The sequence below is a fragment of the Drosophila rhopaloa genome, unplaced genomic scaffold (genome assembly GCF_018152115.1).
Source record: "Drosophila rhopaloa isolate 14029-0021.01 unplaced genomic scaffold, ASM1815211v1 contig_3, whole genome shotgun sequence".
NCBI classification, from domain to species: domain Eukaryota; kingdom Metazoa; phylum Arthropoda; class Insecta; order Diptera; family Drosophilidae; genus Drosophila; species Drosophila rhopaloa.
Genome location: NW_025335123.1, coordinates 14,660,445 through 14,678,985, shown reverse-complemented (window position 1 = coordinate 14,678,985; position 18,541 = coordinate 14,660,445). Strand labels below are relative to the sequence as shown.

Genomic DNA, 18,541 nt, shown 5'->3' with positions numbered 1-18,541 from the left:
CTTTATGTGTCTTGCACTAGGATCGCGAAGAGCGAGCTGTTAAGTCCACACCACCACAGAAATCTCCACCTCACTCACATGTAACGTGTACGTTATCGCCGCAGGAATCGATCCAGGAGGAGCCCGAACGCGAGTTCAGCGAAGGCTTTCCCCTGATTCAGCGACTGCAGCAGTTGAAAATTAAGAACGAGCCGCAGGCAAGCGCCGCCGAACCCGGCGTCGTCATGGTAAAGCAAAAACAAAAAACTATAAAAAGAATTAACCAGAATTATATGTAGATACCGATACCCATAACTCTAGTGCATTAGAACAAGCTGACCTTTAACCTTTGGGGGAAAGCCCACTTTAAACTAGCCCAAAGTATAGTTCACAAGTTTAGCTTGAAAAATGAAACACTTCTGTTAGCTTAAAAAACCCAAAAAAGGCTATTTTATGTTTTAATACTGTTTCACAGAAATCACTTATGTTTTCAAATCTTTTATACTTGTGTCTAAAAGTATGCAACAATATATTTGAAGTCCAGAAGTCCGATAGATTCATTAAAAACTACAACTTTATTTTTTCACTGCATACTTTTGGACACTTTCATAAGTGATTTCAAACCTCTAGTGATTTCTGTAACACCCAACTTAGGTGTAGGTCCCACAACCTCCTTAATATCCCTGATATAGTGTTAGAAGACATTCTTCCCGGCTGATTTCTCATTCTCCAGTTAACATAAGTGTGGCGGTTAGACTAAGGACTACAGAGTACATATGTGTTTAACCGGCAAAGTGATGAAACATTTTGTTTAACAGGAGTATGGGAAAAAGACTCATTGGCCCTTGATCTTCCATTAATACAGCCAATCCTCTTCTTTTTTCCAAACTTGCACTTAACCCGATGATCCGATCACCCAGGTCAACACGCCGCCCAACATCAGCAGCAAGATAGACTCCATTTCGATTCCAGGGACAAACGGCGGTGGTGGTGGCATCTCGGCACCAGGACAATCGCTGACGGTGGCCCAGATCAAGCCCATCATGAAGGTGTCCTTCAAGCAGAAGATCCAGCAGTTGCAAGGAGGCGGCGGCGGCGGAGGAGTTGCCATCGGAATGGGCATGGGCATGGGCAGTTCACCGGGTCCGAGTACCGGAGCCATAGCCAAAAAGGAGCCACCCAAGTCACTGGCCCTGGTGGCCAAACACGGTGCGGCCCCATCCGAGGATGCGGTGGCCACTGCGGCACTGGGATTGGGACTGGGATTGGGTGTGGGAGCCGGCTCTGGGATAGCCACCATATCGAAGCGGGTGGTCAGGCCCGGCCACCGGTTGGCTACGCCCCTGCAGTCCGACACGGACACCGACGGCACGCCCATCAAGCCCTGGTCCAAGCTGAAGCTGGCCACCCTGATGTCCTCCAGCTACACGAGCCTGACCAACTGCTCGCCGGACGACCTGGGTTCGCCGCTGAAGAACTACTCGCTGAGCAACATACCGCAGCAGATGGAGACGCATGCGCGACCACGTCACCACAGTGCCAGGAGCAGCTCCAGATCGTCGCGGCAGGGACATGCACATGGACAGGGCCATCACCATGGTCATGGGAATGGTCAGGGTCAGGGTCATGGGCCGAGCTCCACGAGCACCACCTGCTCGTCGGCCAGCCAGGCGGGCAACCAGGTGGCCACCGCCAGCAGCAAGAGGGACTGCCTGCGCCTCCAGAAACCGGAGCAGCATCTGCCCGACGGCGAACTGACCGAACTGGGCGGCAATGGACGAAGGAAGCTCTACCAGAGCGTGTTCGATCTGTCGCCGGAATACTGCGGCCTGCCGTTCGTCAAGCGGCTGAAGATCCTCAACGAGCGCCAGAAGCTGGCCGAACTGGAGCGGGCCCTCCAAACGCGCAGCTTCAGCCTGGACTGCTCCAAGTCGGGGCCGGATAGCAAGGTGCCCATCACGGAGTCACTGTATCGCTGCTACAGCGACACATCCGGCATCTATTCGCAGTTCCTCAGTACGTACGAGTCGACCACCAGCTCCACATCGATATCCACCAATACGTCGGCATCCGCATCGGCATCGGCATCCGCATCGGCATCCGCATCCGCATCGGATAGCAACTCCCGGCAGCTGCAGTATGTGCCCCTGCCACTCAGTCCCGAGTCAAACGAGACCATGGAGCGTCGCAAGCTGAAGAGCATACTCAAGAAGCTGCAGATGGGCGGGGGGCAGCAGGAGGAGAAGGAGAAGGCCTCGGCGGGGTCAAAGGTCATGCTGGGACAGGGTCAGGGTCAGGGCCAGGGCCTGCCGGCGGAGCCCACCTTGGAAGGGTACGTGGCTAGGCACAGTAAGCTCTTGAAGAGTGTAACCTTCCATTCCACTCTTTCCAGCCCGCCCGCCAGTGCCAAGGAGGAATCTCCCTTCGGCGGCGCTGCGGCGATCGGAATAGTAGCGGTGAATAATGGTTGCGGTAACGGTAACGGTAACGGTAACGGTAATAGTGGCGGTACCGGTACCGGTAATGATACGATCAATAGTGCCAATTCGAGTTCGCGTCCGAACAACAGTGCGTATGCGTGTTCACCGTCGGCGGCGTTTCCGTTTCCGGTTGCGCCAATTCCGCCGCTTCCGTTGGGAACCGAGGCGAATGTCTGGTCGCCGACGTTGACGTTGGTAACGCCCACGAATTCGCCGCAGGAGAGCTTCGCGTTTCCCGCCCAACTGAGGGAGCAGGGGGAGTTGGCGGTGGGCGGACTCGTTGGTGGCGTTGGCACCGTCTCAGCGTCGTCGTCGCCAGCTGGATCAGCTTTATCCGGCTCCGCAGCCGCATCCGCATCCGCTTCCGCCTCGGCATCCGCATCCGCATCCGCCTCGTATGTCGTGGAGTGCTCATCGTCGTCGAATCAGATCCTCCATGCCCAGTCAACCACTGATTTGAATTTGAATTTGCAGCTCAGGCAGAATACGACCAGTGCGATGGGCGGACCGGGTTCAGGGCCCCGGCTCGAAGGTAAATATATCAGCTTCAGATCGAGTTTATGTAGCAACCAGAACAAGAGCAACGCTTGTCACACCCCCCAGTAAACCAGTAAAAAACTAAATATATATTATATAAAAAACACTTTATGTAACTCTATGTCTTTCTCTCTTTGCGCAACTTTCTATAAACACAGACACTTGCGCATGTTTGCGAGTCACCCATACTCGCACACTACGAACTTTCTCTCTCGCTTTGCCCTGCTTTCTCCAACTGTCCTTTAACTTATCTGTCTGACCGTCTTTTTTCCGCCACCGCTTTGATCTAAACCTAACTTAAGTCCTTGCATGATAGAAACGCCTAATAAAAGCTGTACAAATGTCCTTGAAAACACCTAAACTTTGTAGTACTTTACCAAACTACGAGAATAATAACTAAATTAATCAATTACAAGTCCCCCTTTGACTTATAACCTTTGACATTTAACTTATTTAATAATAATTATTTTATTATAGAAGATATTAATCCCAAACTGTTTTGAGATAGAGACATGCTACTGTTAAATTGGAATAGTTTTTAAATATTTTAAAAAGCCTTTTTGAACACTTCCTTAAAATTACAGCCGTATTCCACTAACTCATTTACTTTTATTTAACGAGTTTTTGATAGGTATATATCTGCTATAAAAAACCTTTTTACAATCCCATACTATTCCAAAAGTTCTCCACAAAACCTTTCTTCAAGACTCCAAAACCTGTTTAAAAGAAAATCAAATATTATTTTTAATTCACACCTTCCCAAGAATAAATTAGTGTCCCCAAGTCCACCAAAGTAAATAATGATAACCATTGTTAAGAACACGGAATGTGAATAGAGCGGAAAAGCTTTTCAGTTGATGTGCTTTGGGATCGAAATGGAATGAAACGCCGTCATGATGGATGCTTAAGTCCTTGAGAGCATGTAACTAAATCAGCACAAAACACACATACACACTTTGCCCATGCTTTTGTATATATATATTTATATATATATAATACATAATACACCCACAAAGAACACGATCGTGTATATATATACCACATATAGATCTGAGCTTTTGACGGAGCCGGTGCAACACTTGTATGGTAATGGGAATGAGAATGTAAATAATTGTCGACGATATGCGTATGTATTGCAGCCAGTGCAGATGGAACTATATATAATATTATATATTTCTGATCATTACTTTCTGTCTGTCTGTTCTTGTAAAAAAAAAACTAATCACCTTCACCCAAAAAACAATACATCTGCATTGGTATTTAGAGCTTCGTCCCTCGGAGTCAACTGTACTTCTTAAATAAAACCGACACACCTGACCGAATCAGAGTGCGTTAACCCAAGTATGTAGTGCTAAAAACGCTTTAACACCCACAGCATAATTTGATGTAGTTAAACTCTGGAAAATACAATTGAATGTCAAGTATCACCCAAAATGCAAGACTCACTTTCGCATACGTCAGACACAAAGTACCCATATTCTCTGTCCTTTTTGGTCCACCTTAAATGTTCCATGTACTCACAACGATGTGTGATCTTGCACTTAAAGGCTTCCCGGAGGCACAGGACTACTTCAATCAGATCCTGAGCGGCATCAATCACGTGATCAAGACGCACATGAACGAGATGCACTCCAAGTTCGAGACGCAGTTCTCCAGCATGGCCGGCGAGGTGCGACGCCGCGATGCGATCATTGCCCAGCTGCAGCTCAAGCTGCGCTCCATCGAGGGCAGGTCCAGCTCGATTCCCGTGGCGTCCGCATCCGCCTCCTCCTCCGGCGCCCTGGTCCTGCCCCTCAGTCGGCGCCAGAAGCGCGAGAAGATGTCCCAGCTGTCGGTGGACGACGATGAACCGCCCGAGGAGGAGGACAACAGCAGTTCGGGATCGTCAGCGGAGCTTCTGTTCATGGTGGGTTCATACTAGAGATGTCTATCGAAAAGCATTAGTATATCGAACATATCGATTGGTTAAATATCGAACGTATCGATTGGTTAAATATCGAAAATATCGAATGGTTAAATATCGAAAATATCGAATGGTTAAATATCGAAAATATCAAATGGTTAAATATCGAAAATATCGAATGGGTTAATATCACTTTTATCGTTTTGGTTGATATAAATTTATATTTCTTTTTGTATCACTTATCTGTTTCGAGAATGAAAAGAGTGATTGTATTGTTCAACGATCAGATATTTAAATATTGATTATTTGTGCCATATTTAATATTTTTTTGGATTTCGAAATAAATTAAATCCTATCCCTTAACTCATTGCAGCGCGGTGACTCCCTGGACACGGTCTTCACCTCTTCACCGCCCATCCAGGGCGGCAGACGCAGCATATCGCCGGGTCCGAGTCGCCATCATGCGGCCTCGGCGAACGCCCTCAATTGTCCCAGTAGCTACTACGGCGGACCCGGCTCCCTGAGCTCCCGTCATGCCCAAAGCCATCCCGGCTTCCACTCCGGCCAGGGCAACGGACGCAGTGGTCGCAGTGGCAGCAGTGGCTACCATCGGGAGTGGAGCGGCGGGGCGGACAGCATGGGCGGCCTGGGCATGGTGGCGGATGTCACCGGCAATCTGGCCCGCTTGTCGGACAGCGTCATCCTGGACATTGGCGAGAGCTCCAGCTCGAGCTCCTCGTCCAGCAAGATCAATATTGTCCAGGTGGATGACGATGAGGAGGAGGAGGAGGATCCATCGGCACGGCATCCACGAGAGGATGAGGACCTGGATGAGGACGGCGGCGGTACGGCGGGCCACAACGACTGGGAGGTGCAGATGCTGGCCGCCGAAATGGAGCGGCAGGAGCGGCGCAAGCGTGGTCACTCCCTGTCCGACAATCTGGGCGAGCTGAAGCACTGCAGCACGTTCCTGCGGCGACGACGGAAGTTCAGCGACACGGAAACGGAGTTCAGTGAGACGGATATGGAGGAGCAGCTGCAGGCCAGGTCGGGGGGCGGAGGTGGCTCCATGGATCCTGCTGCATCGGGAGCATCTGGATCTGGAGGCGGCGGATCCACATCCGCCGGACACCAAAGCGGCAGCCAGCGACCGCGGGCCTCCAGTTTGGATCAGTTCAATCTGCGTTACGGAATTGGGCGCGGAATCTTTAAAGCAATGAGCATCGACCGTGATAAAGACAAGCTTTGAGAACTATAATCACGACCAAATCTAACCCGATCCAGATCCTGTTCCCGTTCCCGATCACGAACCCCATCCCCATCACCATCCCAACCAGAAGCAAGTTCAACGGCGGACAACCAATAAGCAATGGAATTCGGACAGTATTACCATGGTACAAGAACTAGGTATATGTATATGATATACAAAACTAAGGAGATGTAAGGACATATAGATCTATATTCTATATATGTTTAGCCCTAACGAACCCCCCCAGCAAAAACTCGTTATATACAGATATACACATATAAAGTAAAACCCGAATGAGATATATATACATATATATATATATATACATAAAACAAATGTAGAATTAACGGAAACAACTACTACTAAAAACCGAGAAACAACACACAAATAGACAGAGAGTGTTCCCACCCCTCTTCCAATTATGATTCATTTAGCTTTCTTAAATGGCGTCCTCATTGTTATGGGTTTCCTAATTACATGCCCTTGCAAAGATGAATACACTTTAATCGAAGGTTGTCTTTGTCCGCTTAAGGAAATTATTGCTTTTGAAATTCGCTTATCTTCTAGAAACATTTTAATTATTTAACTCGTTTCTGTTTATAAATCGTTATTACTGTTCGGGTTTTATTTTTCTTAACATACAAATTATTATTTAGTCTTTCATTTGTCCGTTAGCTGTCCGCTTAATAGAATTTCTCCTTGTAGAACTTAAAACTTTTATGGTAATGAGTAACAACTTTCGAATCTGATTACCTTAAGTTGTGTTTAAAGTTATTCTTTTATATGTAATCGATATGAAAATTAAAAGTTTTGTTTCTTTAAAGAAGACCCTAAGCCGTCCGTAGTAATTTATTGACCAATACATTTTGCAAGGGTACTTAACGACTCGGACTGCTAATTCCAAACATCTGTTCGTTCTTTCTTTTCCAAATTGCCAAAATTTGCATAGAGGAGTGTGTGTTTGTGTGACCCTGTGAGAGAGTGTATGTGTGCGAGCAAGAAAGCACGAGAGAGGATAATTCCCACATTAAACCGTCCTGAAAAACGTCCATGCCACGATGCGCATGTTTGTTCATTTTGGATATATCTGTATCTGCAACCAAATCTGCATTTGTATCCCAATCAACTCGGTCTGAACCTAAATCGGAATAGTTAGGCGTATTGCTAAGTTGCTCGTTTAATTCGTGGACAGCGGGGGCGTGGGTCTCTCTACAGATGTATATACCTCTTATTGTTAGAGACTATGGAACATATATATACATATATATTTTAAGTACGTACATATATACACAGAAATATACATAGTTATATATCTATATATGAACTAGTGTAATGAAAACCGAAAGCTTTAATAACTTATATAGAGAACTATTTAAGAAACGTTTTAAATAATAATCGATTCGGACAAATGTTTTGAAATAGAACAGGCCAACACACCCATTTCCAAAACGACAAGCCAACACAAAAGACACACATTAAACATACACCTGCATATGAATATCTAAATATAGAGCCTATAATATGCATAGATTAGCGATTTTCTTGTTGAACACCCTCAGTTCGAGCTGTTAGGCCAATCTAAGATTTAGTCGAACCTATCGAAAAACATAGACTAGCCATCCCAACCCCCAATTCCCAACTCCCGACGACCCTGCATTCGTTCGGTTTCGTTCACCCAATCTCACGCTTGACCTTTGACCTCAAACCCCCCCACTAACTAGAGACACTATCTCGCTATAAGAAAGGCAACTCTAGCACTTAAGTAGTTTAGTGCATTTCAAGATCAATTTCGAATCGAGTATGTCGCACCGCCTGAAAACAAATTCTGAAGACTAGGCGAGTAACACGATTGTTAATTGTGTTGTTTTTGTTTATCGTTGCTCTGAACTAATTGCTTCACTAAAGACAGCTACTAGCCAGGCCCTAGACGCACTCACTAATCAGCCGGTAGAGTCCGTAGAGAAAAGTTAGACGCCCAACTCTAGAGTTTCGTAGTTTCTACTAGCCGCTAAAAGGATGTTACTTACTATCGCTCTGGCTATCTTGGCTATCGATTACTATCGTACTGTACTTAGCGCACTAAGGCACACACACACACACACACACAGCTACACAGACACACACAAGCGAACAAAATGAAGAAAGCTGAGGAAGTCAACCTCACAGATACTTTATCTATTCAAGTATGTAACTATTTCACAGATAGAGAAACATTAAAATTTGAGATGAGCTTAAGAAGTAATCAATCTTTATCGATGGTCTTACAGAAAAACATTGATAAATACCGATTATTATTTATAGCCATGACCATTTCAAAGGAAAAACGATTTTTTAATGAGGTTTCATATTAACTTGTATTGTTTAGATATTTCTTTAAAAACATTGTTAATTTACCATTTTAAAATTTCTAAATTTAAGGTTTTCTTTTAAAAGAAACAAAGTAATATATCTTGATCGCTGTTTGTTTACCTCTGTTCTTAATAAATACGATGATTTCAAATAACCTTTAAACAATTTGTGAAACTTTGACGAAACATCGTATTTCCCTTAAAAGTTGATTTCTCTACCACTAGTCCACGTGCACAGCAAGAAACAAAATCTGAAATTCAAGGAACAAATTCTCCAATGGGTTCAATACAAAAAAACGACCTAAACTACAAAAAAAAAGTACACAAATATGCAACAACTTAAATGGGTCACAGCCAGCTAAGCAGTCCAACTAAATGTAATAAGACAAACGACAAGCACAAAACACTTATGTAATTCAAAACACAGCCTAAAGATGATGGGGCAGAAGTAACTCTATAAGGATTTTGATTTACTCGTTTATATTGGGTTCCTTTGTTAAAGGCCACGTTTGAATGGCAAGGAAACCCATTTAAATTGAATTACATACGCCAGGGACCACAAAATGTTTTTTTTTTGTCTCTTTTTTATAAAACGTGTAGACACAAAAGGAAAACCTAGCAAATTTAATGATAATAAATGCCATAACAAGCAAGTGTTATTGACCAGGAGGTAGCCGTCATATAATCATCGATATACCCTTAGCCAGGCACCCATTATCGACCCATCCCCGATATATTATATAATGAATATGTATGTCTAACTGATTTCGTACGTACCACTCACTCTCGGTTCAATTGTTGTTAGCCAACGAAAATCTCTGTGAGTCAATTATGTATATGGATCATTTTAAATCGATTGTTTTTAAACGAGAAGCCAGACCGATTATGACCTACTCTGTATTGTACTATATTGCATTGAATACCGCGGATTGTTGTCGTTGTTGATTTTAAATTTTAAATTGCTCGTCTTTAAGTTACCGATATTTTTGTACATTAGTTTAAGGTAGCGCATAACGAGTCCCACGAGTCTAGAGTAAATTCCTAAATAAATGTATAAATACATATATTTTTTTTTCTCCTAATTGCTAATTTCGCAATGTTGATCGATTACTAAACAGAATGTACTTATAGTAAAATTATACGCAAAGATAATTTAAACTAAACTAAACGGAAACTAATCCCCAAAAGCAAAACAAAACAAAGAACAAAGAAGTTAGCACATGTTAAAGAAGCGCAAATAAAAGTGAAATAAGACAAAAAATATGACAACAAACTTGCCTTCGGTTGCGAGTTACTTTGTAGTGTGCCAAATCTACATCATATCAACTTTTAATCACCACAAGGTATGATGTTGCTGCAAAATAATACGAACCTAGATACGAACACTAAATGAAACCAAGAAATGAAACCGATGCAAGTGAATTAAAACCCCGTGCAACCAAGGTGAAATATGAAAGAAAAAACGAAGCAAACAAAACTTATTTGAATAAAAGAGAAAAATACAAAAAAAAAGGGTTTTTTATTTGGATATTTGTTATTTATGTTTTTCCAGCTACAGATTTTTTAAGTACTTTGTTGTTTCAACATTTCTCACAGTTTTTATTAAAAAACCGAAAAATGTAGCAGATTTTCTCCAAGTTTTGGCCAATCTTATTTTGATAAGGGGTAACATCATGATTTTTTTTGAAAAATAAAATTTTTTAACTGTGAATGCCACTTTGTTGGAAATTTTGTAACGAATTCAACGAGGTATGACATTCCAACATTCAACCACTATTTCCCAGGGTTTTGATTAAAAACCGATAAACTGAATTTATTTTTCCTAACATGATTTTTTTCGAACAAATTTTTTTATGATATTTTTTTTCTCTAAATGCCATTTTGTCAACGAGGTATGACATTCCAGCATTCAACCACCATTTCCCAGGAATTTGAATAAAAACCCGAAAAATAAAGAAGATTTGTTTAAGAATATTTCCCGGAGTTCCATTTAAAAATCCGAAATTGGTGTAGAATAACATTGTTAAGCTGGGAATGCCAATCGTTGGAAACTTTTATAACGAATTCTATCATACCTCGTTACAGGGGTTACATTTTTGGCAAAAATTAGTCTTAAATATTAGTTTTAAATATGTTCGAAGGGTGAGAATACTTTAATTAATATGCGTTTTTGAAGTTACATATTTTATTGCATTTCCGTTTAAGAAATATGGCAAGCTTTTCCAGGCATTGGTTTGAAACCAGTTGTGCCACTCTCTCCTGTCGATCCATCTTAGGTAGTTGTGGCCACCTATGGAGCGTTGTGGGAAACTCTGGGCAAGATTGGGGCCTGCGCAGAGGCCACAAGTGTTGGCCAGCTGATGAAAAAGGGGTGGCTGGCGGAGCTTGCCGCGTGCGGTGGCAACGCCGCACTAAAAAAAGCTTTCGTTCATCCCCCAAAACTCGATGTTGATGCTGCTGTGCTGGGGATTCCGCTTCTTCTGCCGCTCAGAGGGCAGAAATTCTCGGACACGGAACACACAGCACACAGCACGCTTCGGATTCGGATACAGCGAGCAACATTGCGCATACGACGTGTGGGCCGAGTGGCATAAATAAATAGTTCACATTTGTTTTGCTGCTGCCCGATTCTTTGTTTGTTTGTTTGTTTGGCCCTGTTGGCGATTGTTGTTGTTGCTGCTGCTGTCGGATTTTGTGTGTTTTTTCTGTGATTTTTTTTTTGTTGCAGTGTGTGTGCGTGTGTGTTTGGTGTTTTTGAAAGCGAATCGCGAATATGGGAGTATGGTGATTCCGCATTCATCAGCAGGTCATAGATTGCGAATTTTCGGTTGACATGTAGCTGGGTTTTTGGGATTCTGGGCGTGTGTGTGTGTGAGAGGTTGTGTGTGTGCGGGAGCCAAAGGAGTGGTGAAAGGGGCAAGGATCCGGAATCGGAATCGGTATCGGTAAGTTTTTCACAAAACATTCATACAGAAAATCACGAAAATTATTTGTTTACATCTCCACCGACCCGAAAAGTGAAAAAAATAAATATACATGTTGAAGAGCAAAATCTGAAAAATGGGAAAAATTGCGGAATGTACCATCAGCGATTCGTTCGCAGAGCTATTGTTTATTTGATCCCATGCATTGTTTCATGCCACATTCCCCCCGATGTGCTTATTTTTGATTATTCAGCTCATTTGTTTGGCTTTGGTCTCGCAATCAAAATGCATATTAATGGGTGCTGTGGAAAAGGGGGGGAACTCCCCCTTTTCATGGCTTGGGAACCGCCTGTTCGCATTATGTAAACCTGTGGGCTGGGTCGTTCCACCTGCGATGGTTCCGCTCTTCTGATGACTGCGCTAATGTGCGTGGCTTTTGTCTGATTTATGCCGCAAAACAATCAAATTATTGCCAGCCAACCCCTTCTGACCACCGCGTAGCCCATTTTTTATGATATTTCTCTATTTCCCTTTTGCGGCTGCCGAGCCATTTCATTACATAGCCGGTTGCATGCACTGAGAAAAACTGACACACAATTATAAACACCATCAAGTATTTTAGTTGCACAAAAATACTTCATTTATTTTATAAATGGAGGTTCAATGCTAAAAAAAACTTACTCAAAATAATATTACATCCCATCAAATGATTGACTTGTACAATCCAATATACTTTTATTATTATATTAAGACCTGATAATAAGACGTATTATTATTTTTCTTAGAAGTTTAAAACGAAGTAATGAAGACATTTCCGACCTTATAATGCATATATATATATCTTAATCAGCAACACTAGTCGAGTTGATATGCCCGTCTATTTCTATACCATTTGCATCAACATATTATGAGAATAAAGACAGATACCACATGGGCTTAGTTTACATATATAAATAGCTTCACTTCGAGACTTTCAACAATTTAAGCAGATAAACTGTTTTGTCCATTTTACAGAGCACATTTTCTCGACTGCTGGCGATCGCAAGGGAATTCTGTTGTACTGAGTAAATGTAAAATATAAATTTAGTTCGCCCCAAGGGAGGTCATGTGTTCGCCTTTGATATATCAATATCAATCGAACGTGCGAATAGAAAATTAATATTATTTTCTCGTTACTCTTCAGCAATTTAGGACTTGAAATGAATATTAAGGGTATTAAAAACTTCGGCTTGTCGAAATAGCCATATTATATCATATCTGATTATAGCGTACCTGTAATCTATATAATTATTGATTATTTTAATAATTTCTTAATATCTTTGAAATATTTAAATGAGATAAATTACATCTAATTTTCGAAATTTTTAAAGTGGCAGAACTGAGTCATAAAAGCTTGAATATTTTACTAAAGGTCCCCATTTTCCCCAGTGTACGTTCAGCTTTCCTGTTTTTTATACCGCTCTCCTTTTATTCGCCTTGGGTTTTCTTTTTGTTTGCGTCTTGTTTCAGCGTTGAACTAGTTTTTGGGCCACCACCATTCAGCACCGCCATCGTGGTGGGGTGGGTGGTTCAAGAAGTTCCGGGTTGGTGTTTCGCGGTCTTCCAGGGTGGAGTGCCGTATCTTATATAATCATCCAGCGGCTTTTTCAACGCTGCTATCCGCTGAGTTTTGGGCCGGGGCAAAGTGTATCGGTGCCCCAAGGATCCCTCAGGCCAAGGACGAGGACTCTTTAAACACCCCTCGCCGTCTCTGCTCAGCTGTTGCATAAATTTTCGCATTTAACTACTTGTCTTCCTCATGTGTGTGTGTGGGCCATGCATGTGTGTGTGTGGGCCATGCATATGTGTGTGTGTGTGGGCCATGCATGTGTGTGTGCGTTTGGGCTATGCACATGTGTGTGTTCAAGGGTGTGTGTGTGATGGGGTGTCCTTTTGCGGATTTCGTGAGCGTTTTATGCAGCTCAAGGAATTCCGTTGAAGGCATGACAAGGCTTTTATTCTCTTGTTCTCTTACCCCACCAACCACCCCCCCTCCCCCGCGATGCCCTTTTCCAAGGGGTATTTAAGGCTTTATTAAGAAGTGTTCTCCAGGACAAGTCTTTTCTCATCCGAACAAGCCCAGATTATCTTTCATCATAGTCTGAAAGGTGGCTTTTGTTGCCTTCACTTTTTAATGAAGATCTTAAGTGTATTTATAATGCTTATATGAATCCCATTATTATACGTTAACTACAATTATTCTTAATCGTTTTCAACCGTTTTATTGAATAATTAAAACTATTAACCAAAAAAAATTGTATAGGTTCTGCAGTTTATACAGCTTTCATGTTGTTAACGTAGAAACAACATAATAACCCTTGTAATTATAACTTCATTACAATAATTACTCCATTACAATTATTTCTTTATTACATAATTACTTTATGTAATAATATTTCCTATTCATTTTCTGTCTTTTCTTTGTACGCAATTCATATAGGTTTTTTCCTGATGATAATAGAAATGTTAAATGGTATTAAACCCAAAAAAAGAAGTTTACAACCCAACAGGTTTTGGTTGAATAGTATTGAATTTGCATTAACTTAATGGTGTTTCTTTTAGGCATTTTTTTAACTATGGCCGATATAGCTGTGTGCATATGTACATTTAATTTCTTATAAATTTACAAAATTGCTTATTGGTCTTGGCCTCCACTATAAAATAAGCCTAATGATTTGGGGCCGTGCAATTATTGGCAATCAGTCACCTGGGACCTTTCTCAATATGGCTGACAAGCCATCAATCATTTAAGCCCCGCAAACATTAAGTAAGAGTATCCTGTTTTCGTTTTCCCAGGCTGAAAAACCGTCTGCTAATGGTTTTTTTTTGCAATATTTATTTGCAAGCGAAACTCAAGTGTATTTCCGCTGTTGTCACTACTGGCATTGCCGGGTTGTCCGGGTTACCAAGTCGGTAATTCCGGGCCCATTTGGCCAAGTTAGTCAAGTTGGCCAAGTTAACCAAGTGAGAGCACGCGGAAATGCAAATGGCTTCTGCTTCTCTGCCTCTCTGCTCCTTTGCGCATTTGTTTCGTTGTCATAACAAAATCAACAAAACAGGAAAATACGAATATCCAAATTGATTCCGCTTCTGTCTTTCGGCAATTCGACCAGATAATTGGCTTCATTAATGCGAACATGTTCATTTGAATTAATTTTACATAAACGAGCGCATAGCACTCGACAATGCCAATGCCAATGATACCGTGGCCAATAAAACCGATTATCTCGCTTTCAGTAATGCAAAGACGGCGATATGGCACTACAAGGCTGGCGCTTTTTCGGTGTCTCGGCAACCATCATCATCTACATAGGCGGCGTTCTGTTCCTCTCCATGAACAACATTCCCGGATCGCATCCCAAAAGACCGCGCATCGAACGCTTCGCCGAGGTGAGTCACGAATTTTACAATTTTACGCTTTGCAAATTCGAGTGGAATTACAAACAAAAAAATCTACGAAAATAGCTAGGAAATCTATAATGTACACTGGCCGACAGATAAACGAAGTTCAATTTTCCCAAGCACTTCCATTTTTCTTTAAATTATTTATTTTGTACTTATCAAAAATACAAGGCAATAGAAAGCATGCAATTAATTATCAACTTACTTTTACGCTTTCTTAAGGCTCAAAAAATTATTCGGTTGGAAAAATTTAAAATTGTCAACAAAGCTTCAGAGGTTTTAAAACTAAGCTAGACTTACTCAAAATAATAGTCTAGTTTCTAGTTCATTATTAATTATTTTATAAGAAAAATCGAATAAAGTAATTGTATCTTAAAAGTCAAAGAGTTCCCAAATGATTTAAAATAAATTGCTAAAGTGACTAAAAGCATATTGTTTTGTAGTTTATTTTGAAAGTAAAAGATTGTAAATATATATAACATAAATCAGCAGAACTTAGGTAAAGAACAATGTCCCTAGAGATATTTAAGCCACGATTGGTAAATTATTGCTATATAAAAGAAAGAAGCCAACAAGTTTTTTGTATTAAATAAAACCCCATTTGAGTGTAATGTTTATCCGATTAAATATTTGCAGTTTCCCAGCTTTCATAGTCCTCGGTTTCCGATGCCCAGCCGCAAGATGACGATTCGCTGGTGTCGCGACCTAAAGTATATAAATCGAGATCTTCCAATCTACGCGGACTACAAGGCCGACTTCTACAGTGAGTGGAGATGACCCTTTGACCTTTTGTGACCCTTAACCTTTAACCCTTAACCCTTAACCCTTCACCTAATCCATCCAGCGGCCCTGCCCAGCGACGTCAGCGCCGCCCTGCAATCCCTGCCAGCACTGACCGCTTTGGCCAGTTTCCCGGGCAGCGGGAACACCTGGCTGCGCTACTTGCTCCAGCAGTCCACCGGCATCCTCACCGGCAGCATCTACAAGGACTACGGCCTGCTGAAGACCGGCTTCCCCGCGGAGAACGTCTGCAACAGCTCAGTATTACTGGTGAAGACCCACGAGTGGGGCAGCAAGGCGTGGGCGCCCTTCTCCAAGGCCATCCTCCTGGTCCGCGATCCGGAGAAGGCCATCATCGCCGAGTTCAATCGCCAGAGTGGCGGTCACATCGGCTTCGCATCGCCGGATCGCTACAAACGCACCAAGGGAAAATGTACGTTATGCTTCTACACAGATATGTATTCCTGCCATGGGGTCACTCACCAATTAAATCCAATTGTGCCCATTAAGCATTGGAAACTAAAAGACCAGGACTTGTTAATTTTATTCGTTTCTAAAGCACACAGAAGACCAGATCACAAAAATAATTGGTTATTAGGGCCATCATAGTACCCTTCAAAAACATTTAATTAGAAGTTATAATGCTACATAAGTATATAAACGTTTTAAAGCTTCAATTGTTCAAAATATTAGTAAATATAACAGGCAAATAAATTTACAAATTGATAACTTTAATCTAAAATACGCAGGTTTTACCATCCATATATATAAAAAGTTAAGTACAATATTTTTTTTTAATTATAAAGGTATTTTTTGTCAATGTTATAACATGTAGACTTTAGTATTTTTTAGAAAGGCCCTTTTTTCAATAATTTATAATCCAGAATACATCGCTCATATACCTAATAGTTACTCCCATTACAGATTGGCAGCAATTCGTGAGCAATAAACTGAAGGGCTGGGAGGTGATGAACCTCAGCTGGGCGCGCAACTTCACGGGCAGCATCAAGGTGGTGTTCTACGACGACCTGGTCCACCACACGGAGCGGGAGCTGCGCTCCATCCTGGAGTTCCTGCAGTTCCCGGTCAGCGAGCAGCTGATGCGGTGCGCCATCATGCGGAAGGAGGGCATCTTCCGGCGGAAGAAGCGCCTGCTGTCCTTCGATCCCTACACGGTGTCCATGAGGGCGGAGGTGCAGAACCGTCGGCGGATCGTCTACGGAATGCTGGGACGCCAGGAGCCGTAGGAGAAACACATGTGCACTTTTAGGAACTCCGGGCAACGAGATGGGAAATCGAATTCGTACCACCAACAAAAAAAAACAACACAAAGAAAACGCAATCGAAAATCACAATCGCAACGACCGGAATTGCAAAATCGAGGAATAACCACCCCCCTCCCCAATTCATGACGATATATATCGTAGGACCATAGATCTCACTTGGGGGTCGGCAATAGGTGGTAAATGCCCCCGAAAAGCCCTGTTTTTCCCCCAAAATCCAGATCGTTCCCAATCGTTTGCTGCTCGCTTGGCGCATTAGTTCAAATTTTTGTTCAAACTTTAGGCATGATAAATATTATTATATAGGCGCATAACTTTAGGTTGAATATATATGTACGTATTTGGTATAGGCTATACAACAAGGTATTATGATTCCTGAACGAATTTATGAAATTCATTATAGGCCATGTTGTGCTTCATCGCTCACCCAAACTCAACTCATCCGCAACTTATCCTTTGGTCACGTTGAGGTCCCATATTAGACTATCCTTGTAAAAAGTTTTATACACGACTCTACAATAACTTGTGAAATATTAACGATGGATCGTATTAGATAATTGTACAAAAACGAAAACCAAGAAATCGAATGAGAAACAATGAAGTGGATTTAAAAACTAAGAATACATGCTTGTTTTATTTTGGGAATGGATTTTTAATCGGTTTTCAGGAATTGGTGTTTGGAAAAGCCAACTTCTTTTCACAGCTTTGTTAAGAAATTAAAAAAAAAATCAAAAAGGTAAGTAGGTTTTTTTTTTTAAAATAGCTATCATAAATTCAGTTTTTAAAAAGTCCTTACAGAGATGTTTTTAAATGGAGTCCATAACTTTACCAAATTTAATCCGATTCCAAAGTGGCATACCTCTAAAGAATTGTGACTCGATTCTCTGAAAATCTGCATTCAAAATTTTTAATTTAGCGTTTATCAATATTTTGACCCATTTTCATGTTGGTTTTTTCTAATTTTCCGATGTGTTGTAATAGAGTGACACAAAATTGGACTTCTAGGGTCCATAACTTTACCAAATTTAATCCGATTCCAAAGTGGCATACCTCTAAAGACTTGTGATTCGATTCTCTGAAAATCTGCATTCAAAATTTTTAATTCAGCGTTTATCAATATTTTGACCCATTTTCATGTTGGTTTTTTCTAATTTTCCGATGTGTTGTAATAGAGTGACCCAAAATTGGACTTCTAGAGTCCATAACTTTACCAAATTTAATCCGATTCCAATGCGGCATACCTCTAAAGACTTGTGATTCGATTCTCTGAAAATCTGCATTCAAAATTTTCAATTGAGCGTTTATCAATATTTTGACCCATTTTCATGTTGGTTATTTCTAATTTTCCGATGTGCTGTAATAGAGTGACCCAAAATTGGACTCTAGAGTCCATAACTTTACCAAATTTAATCCGATTCCAAAGTGGCATATCTCTAAAGACTTGTGATTGGATTCTCTGAAAATCTGCATTCAAAATTTTCAATTTAGAGTTTATCAATATTTTGACCCATTTTCATGTTGGTTATTTCTAATTTTCCGATGTGCTGTAATAGAGTGACCCAAAATTGGACTCTAGAGTCCATAACTTTACCAAATTTAATCCGATTCCAAAGTGGC

At 41.6% G+C, this 18,541-nt stretch overlaps 2 protein-coding genes across 2 annotated transcripts in view; both read left to right on the top strand.

Annotated features, from left to right (window-relative positions):
* Nucleotides 1–9,982, top strand: part of LOC108040502 (pneumococcal serine-rich repeat protein) — a 53,825-nt gene extending 43,843 nt beyond the window's left edge. The window contains exons 16-20 of the mRNA XM_017117992.2: nucleotides 105–227; nucleotides 900–2,311; nucleotides 2,372–2,991; nucleotides 4,544–4,902; nucleotides 5,273–9,982. Coding sequence (XP_016973481.1) covers nucleotides 105–227; nucleotides 900–2,311; nucleotides 2,372–2,991; nucleotides 4,544–4,902; nucleotides 5,273–6,148 — 3,390 coding nt within the window. The 3' untranslated portion in view covers nucleotides 6,149–9,982. The remainder of the gene's footprint in view (nucleotides 1–104; nucleotides 228–899; nucleotides 2,312–2,371; nucleotides 2,992–4,543; nucleotides 4,903–5,272) is intronic.
* Nucleotides 9,983–10,989: 1,007 nt separating this feature from the next.
* LOC108040488 (WSCD family member CG9164) lies at nucleotides 10,990–17,545 on the top strand. The gene is made up of 5 exons (XM_017117975.2): nucleotides 10,990–11,441; nucleotides 14,697–14,849; nucleotides 15,498–15,624; nucleotides 15,706–16,074; nucleotides 16,566–17,545. The coding sequence occupies exons 2-5, from the start codon at nucleotides 14,715–14,717 to the stop codon at nucleotides 16,886–16,888; spliced, it is 954 nt and encodes a 317-aa protein (XP_016973464.1). The 5' UTR covers nucleotides 10,990–11,441; nucleotides 14,697–14,714; the 3' UTR covers nucleotides 16,889–17,545.
* The last annotated feature ends 996 nt before the right edge of the window (nucleotides 17,546–18,541 follow it).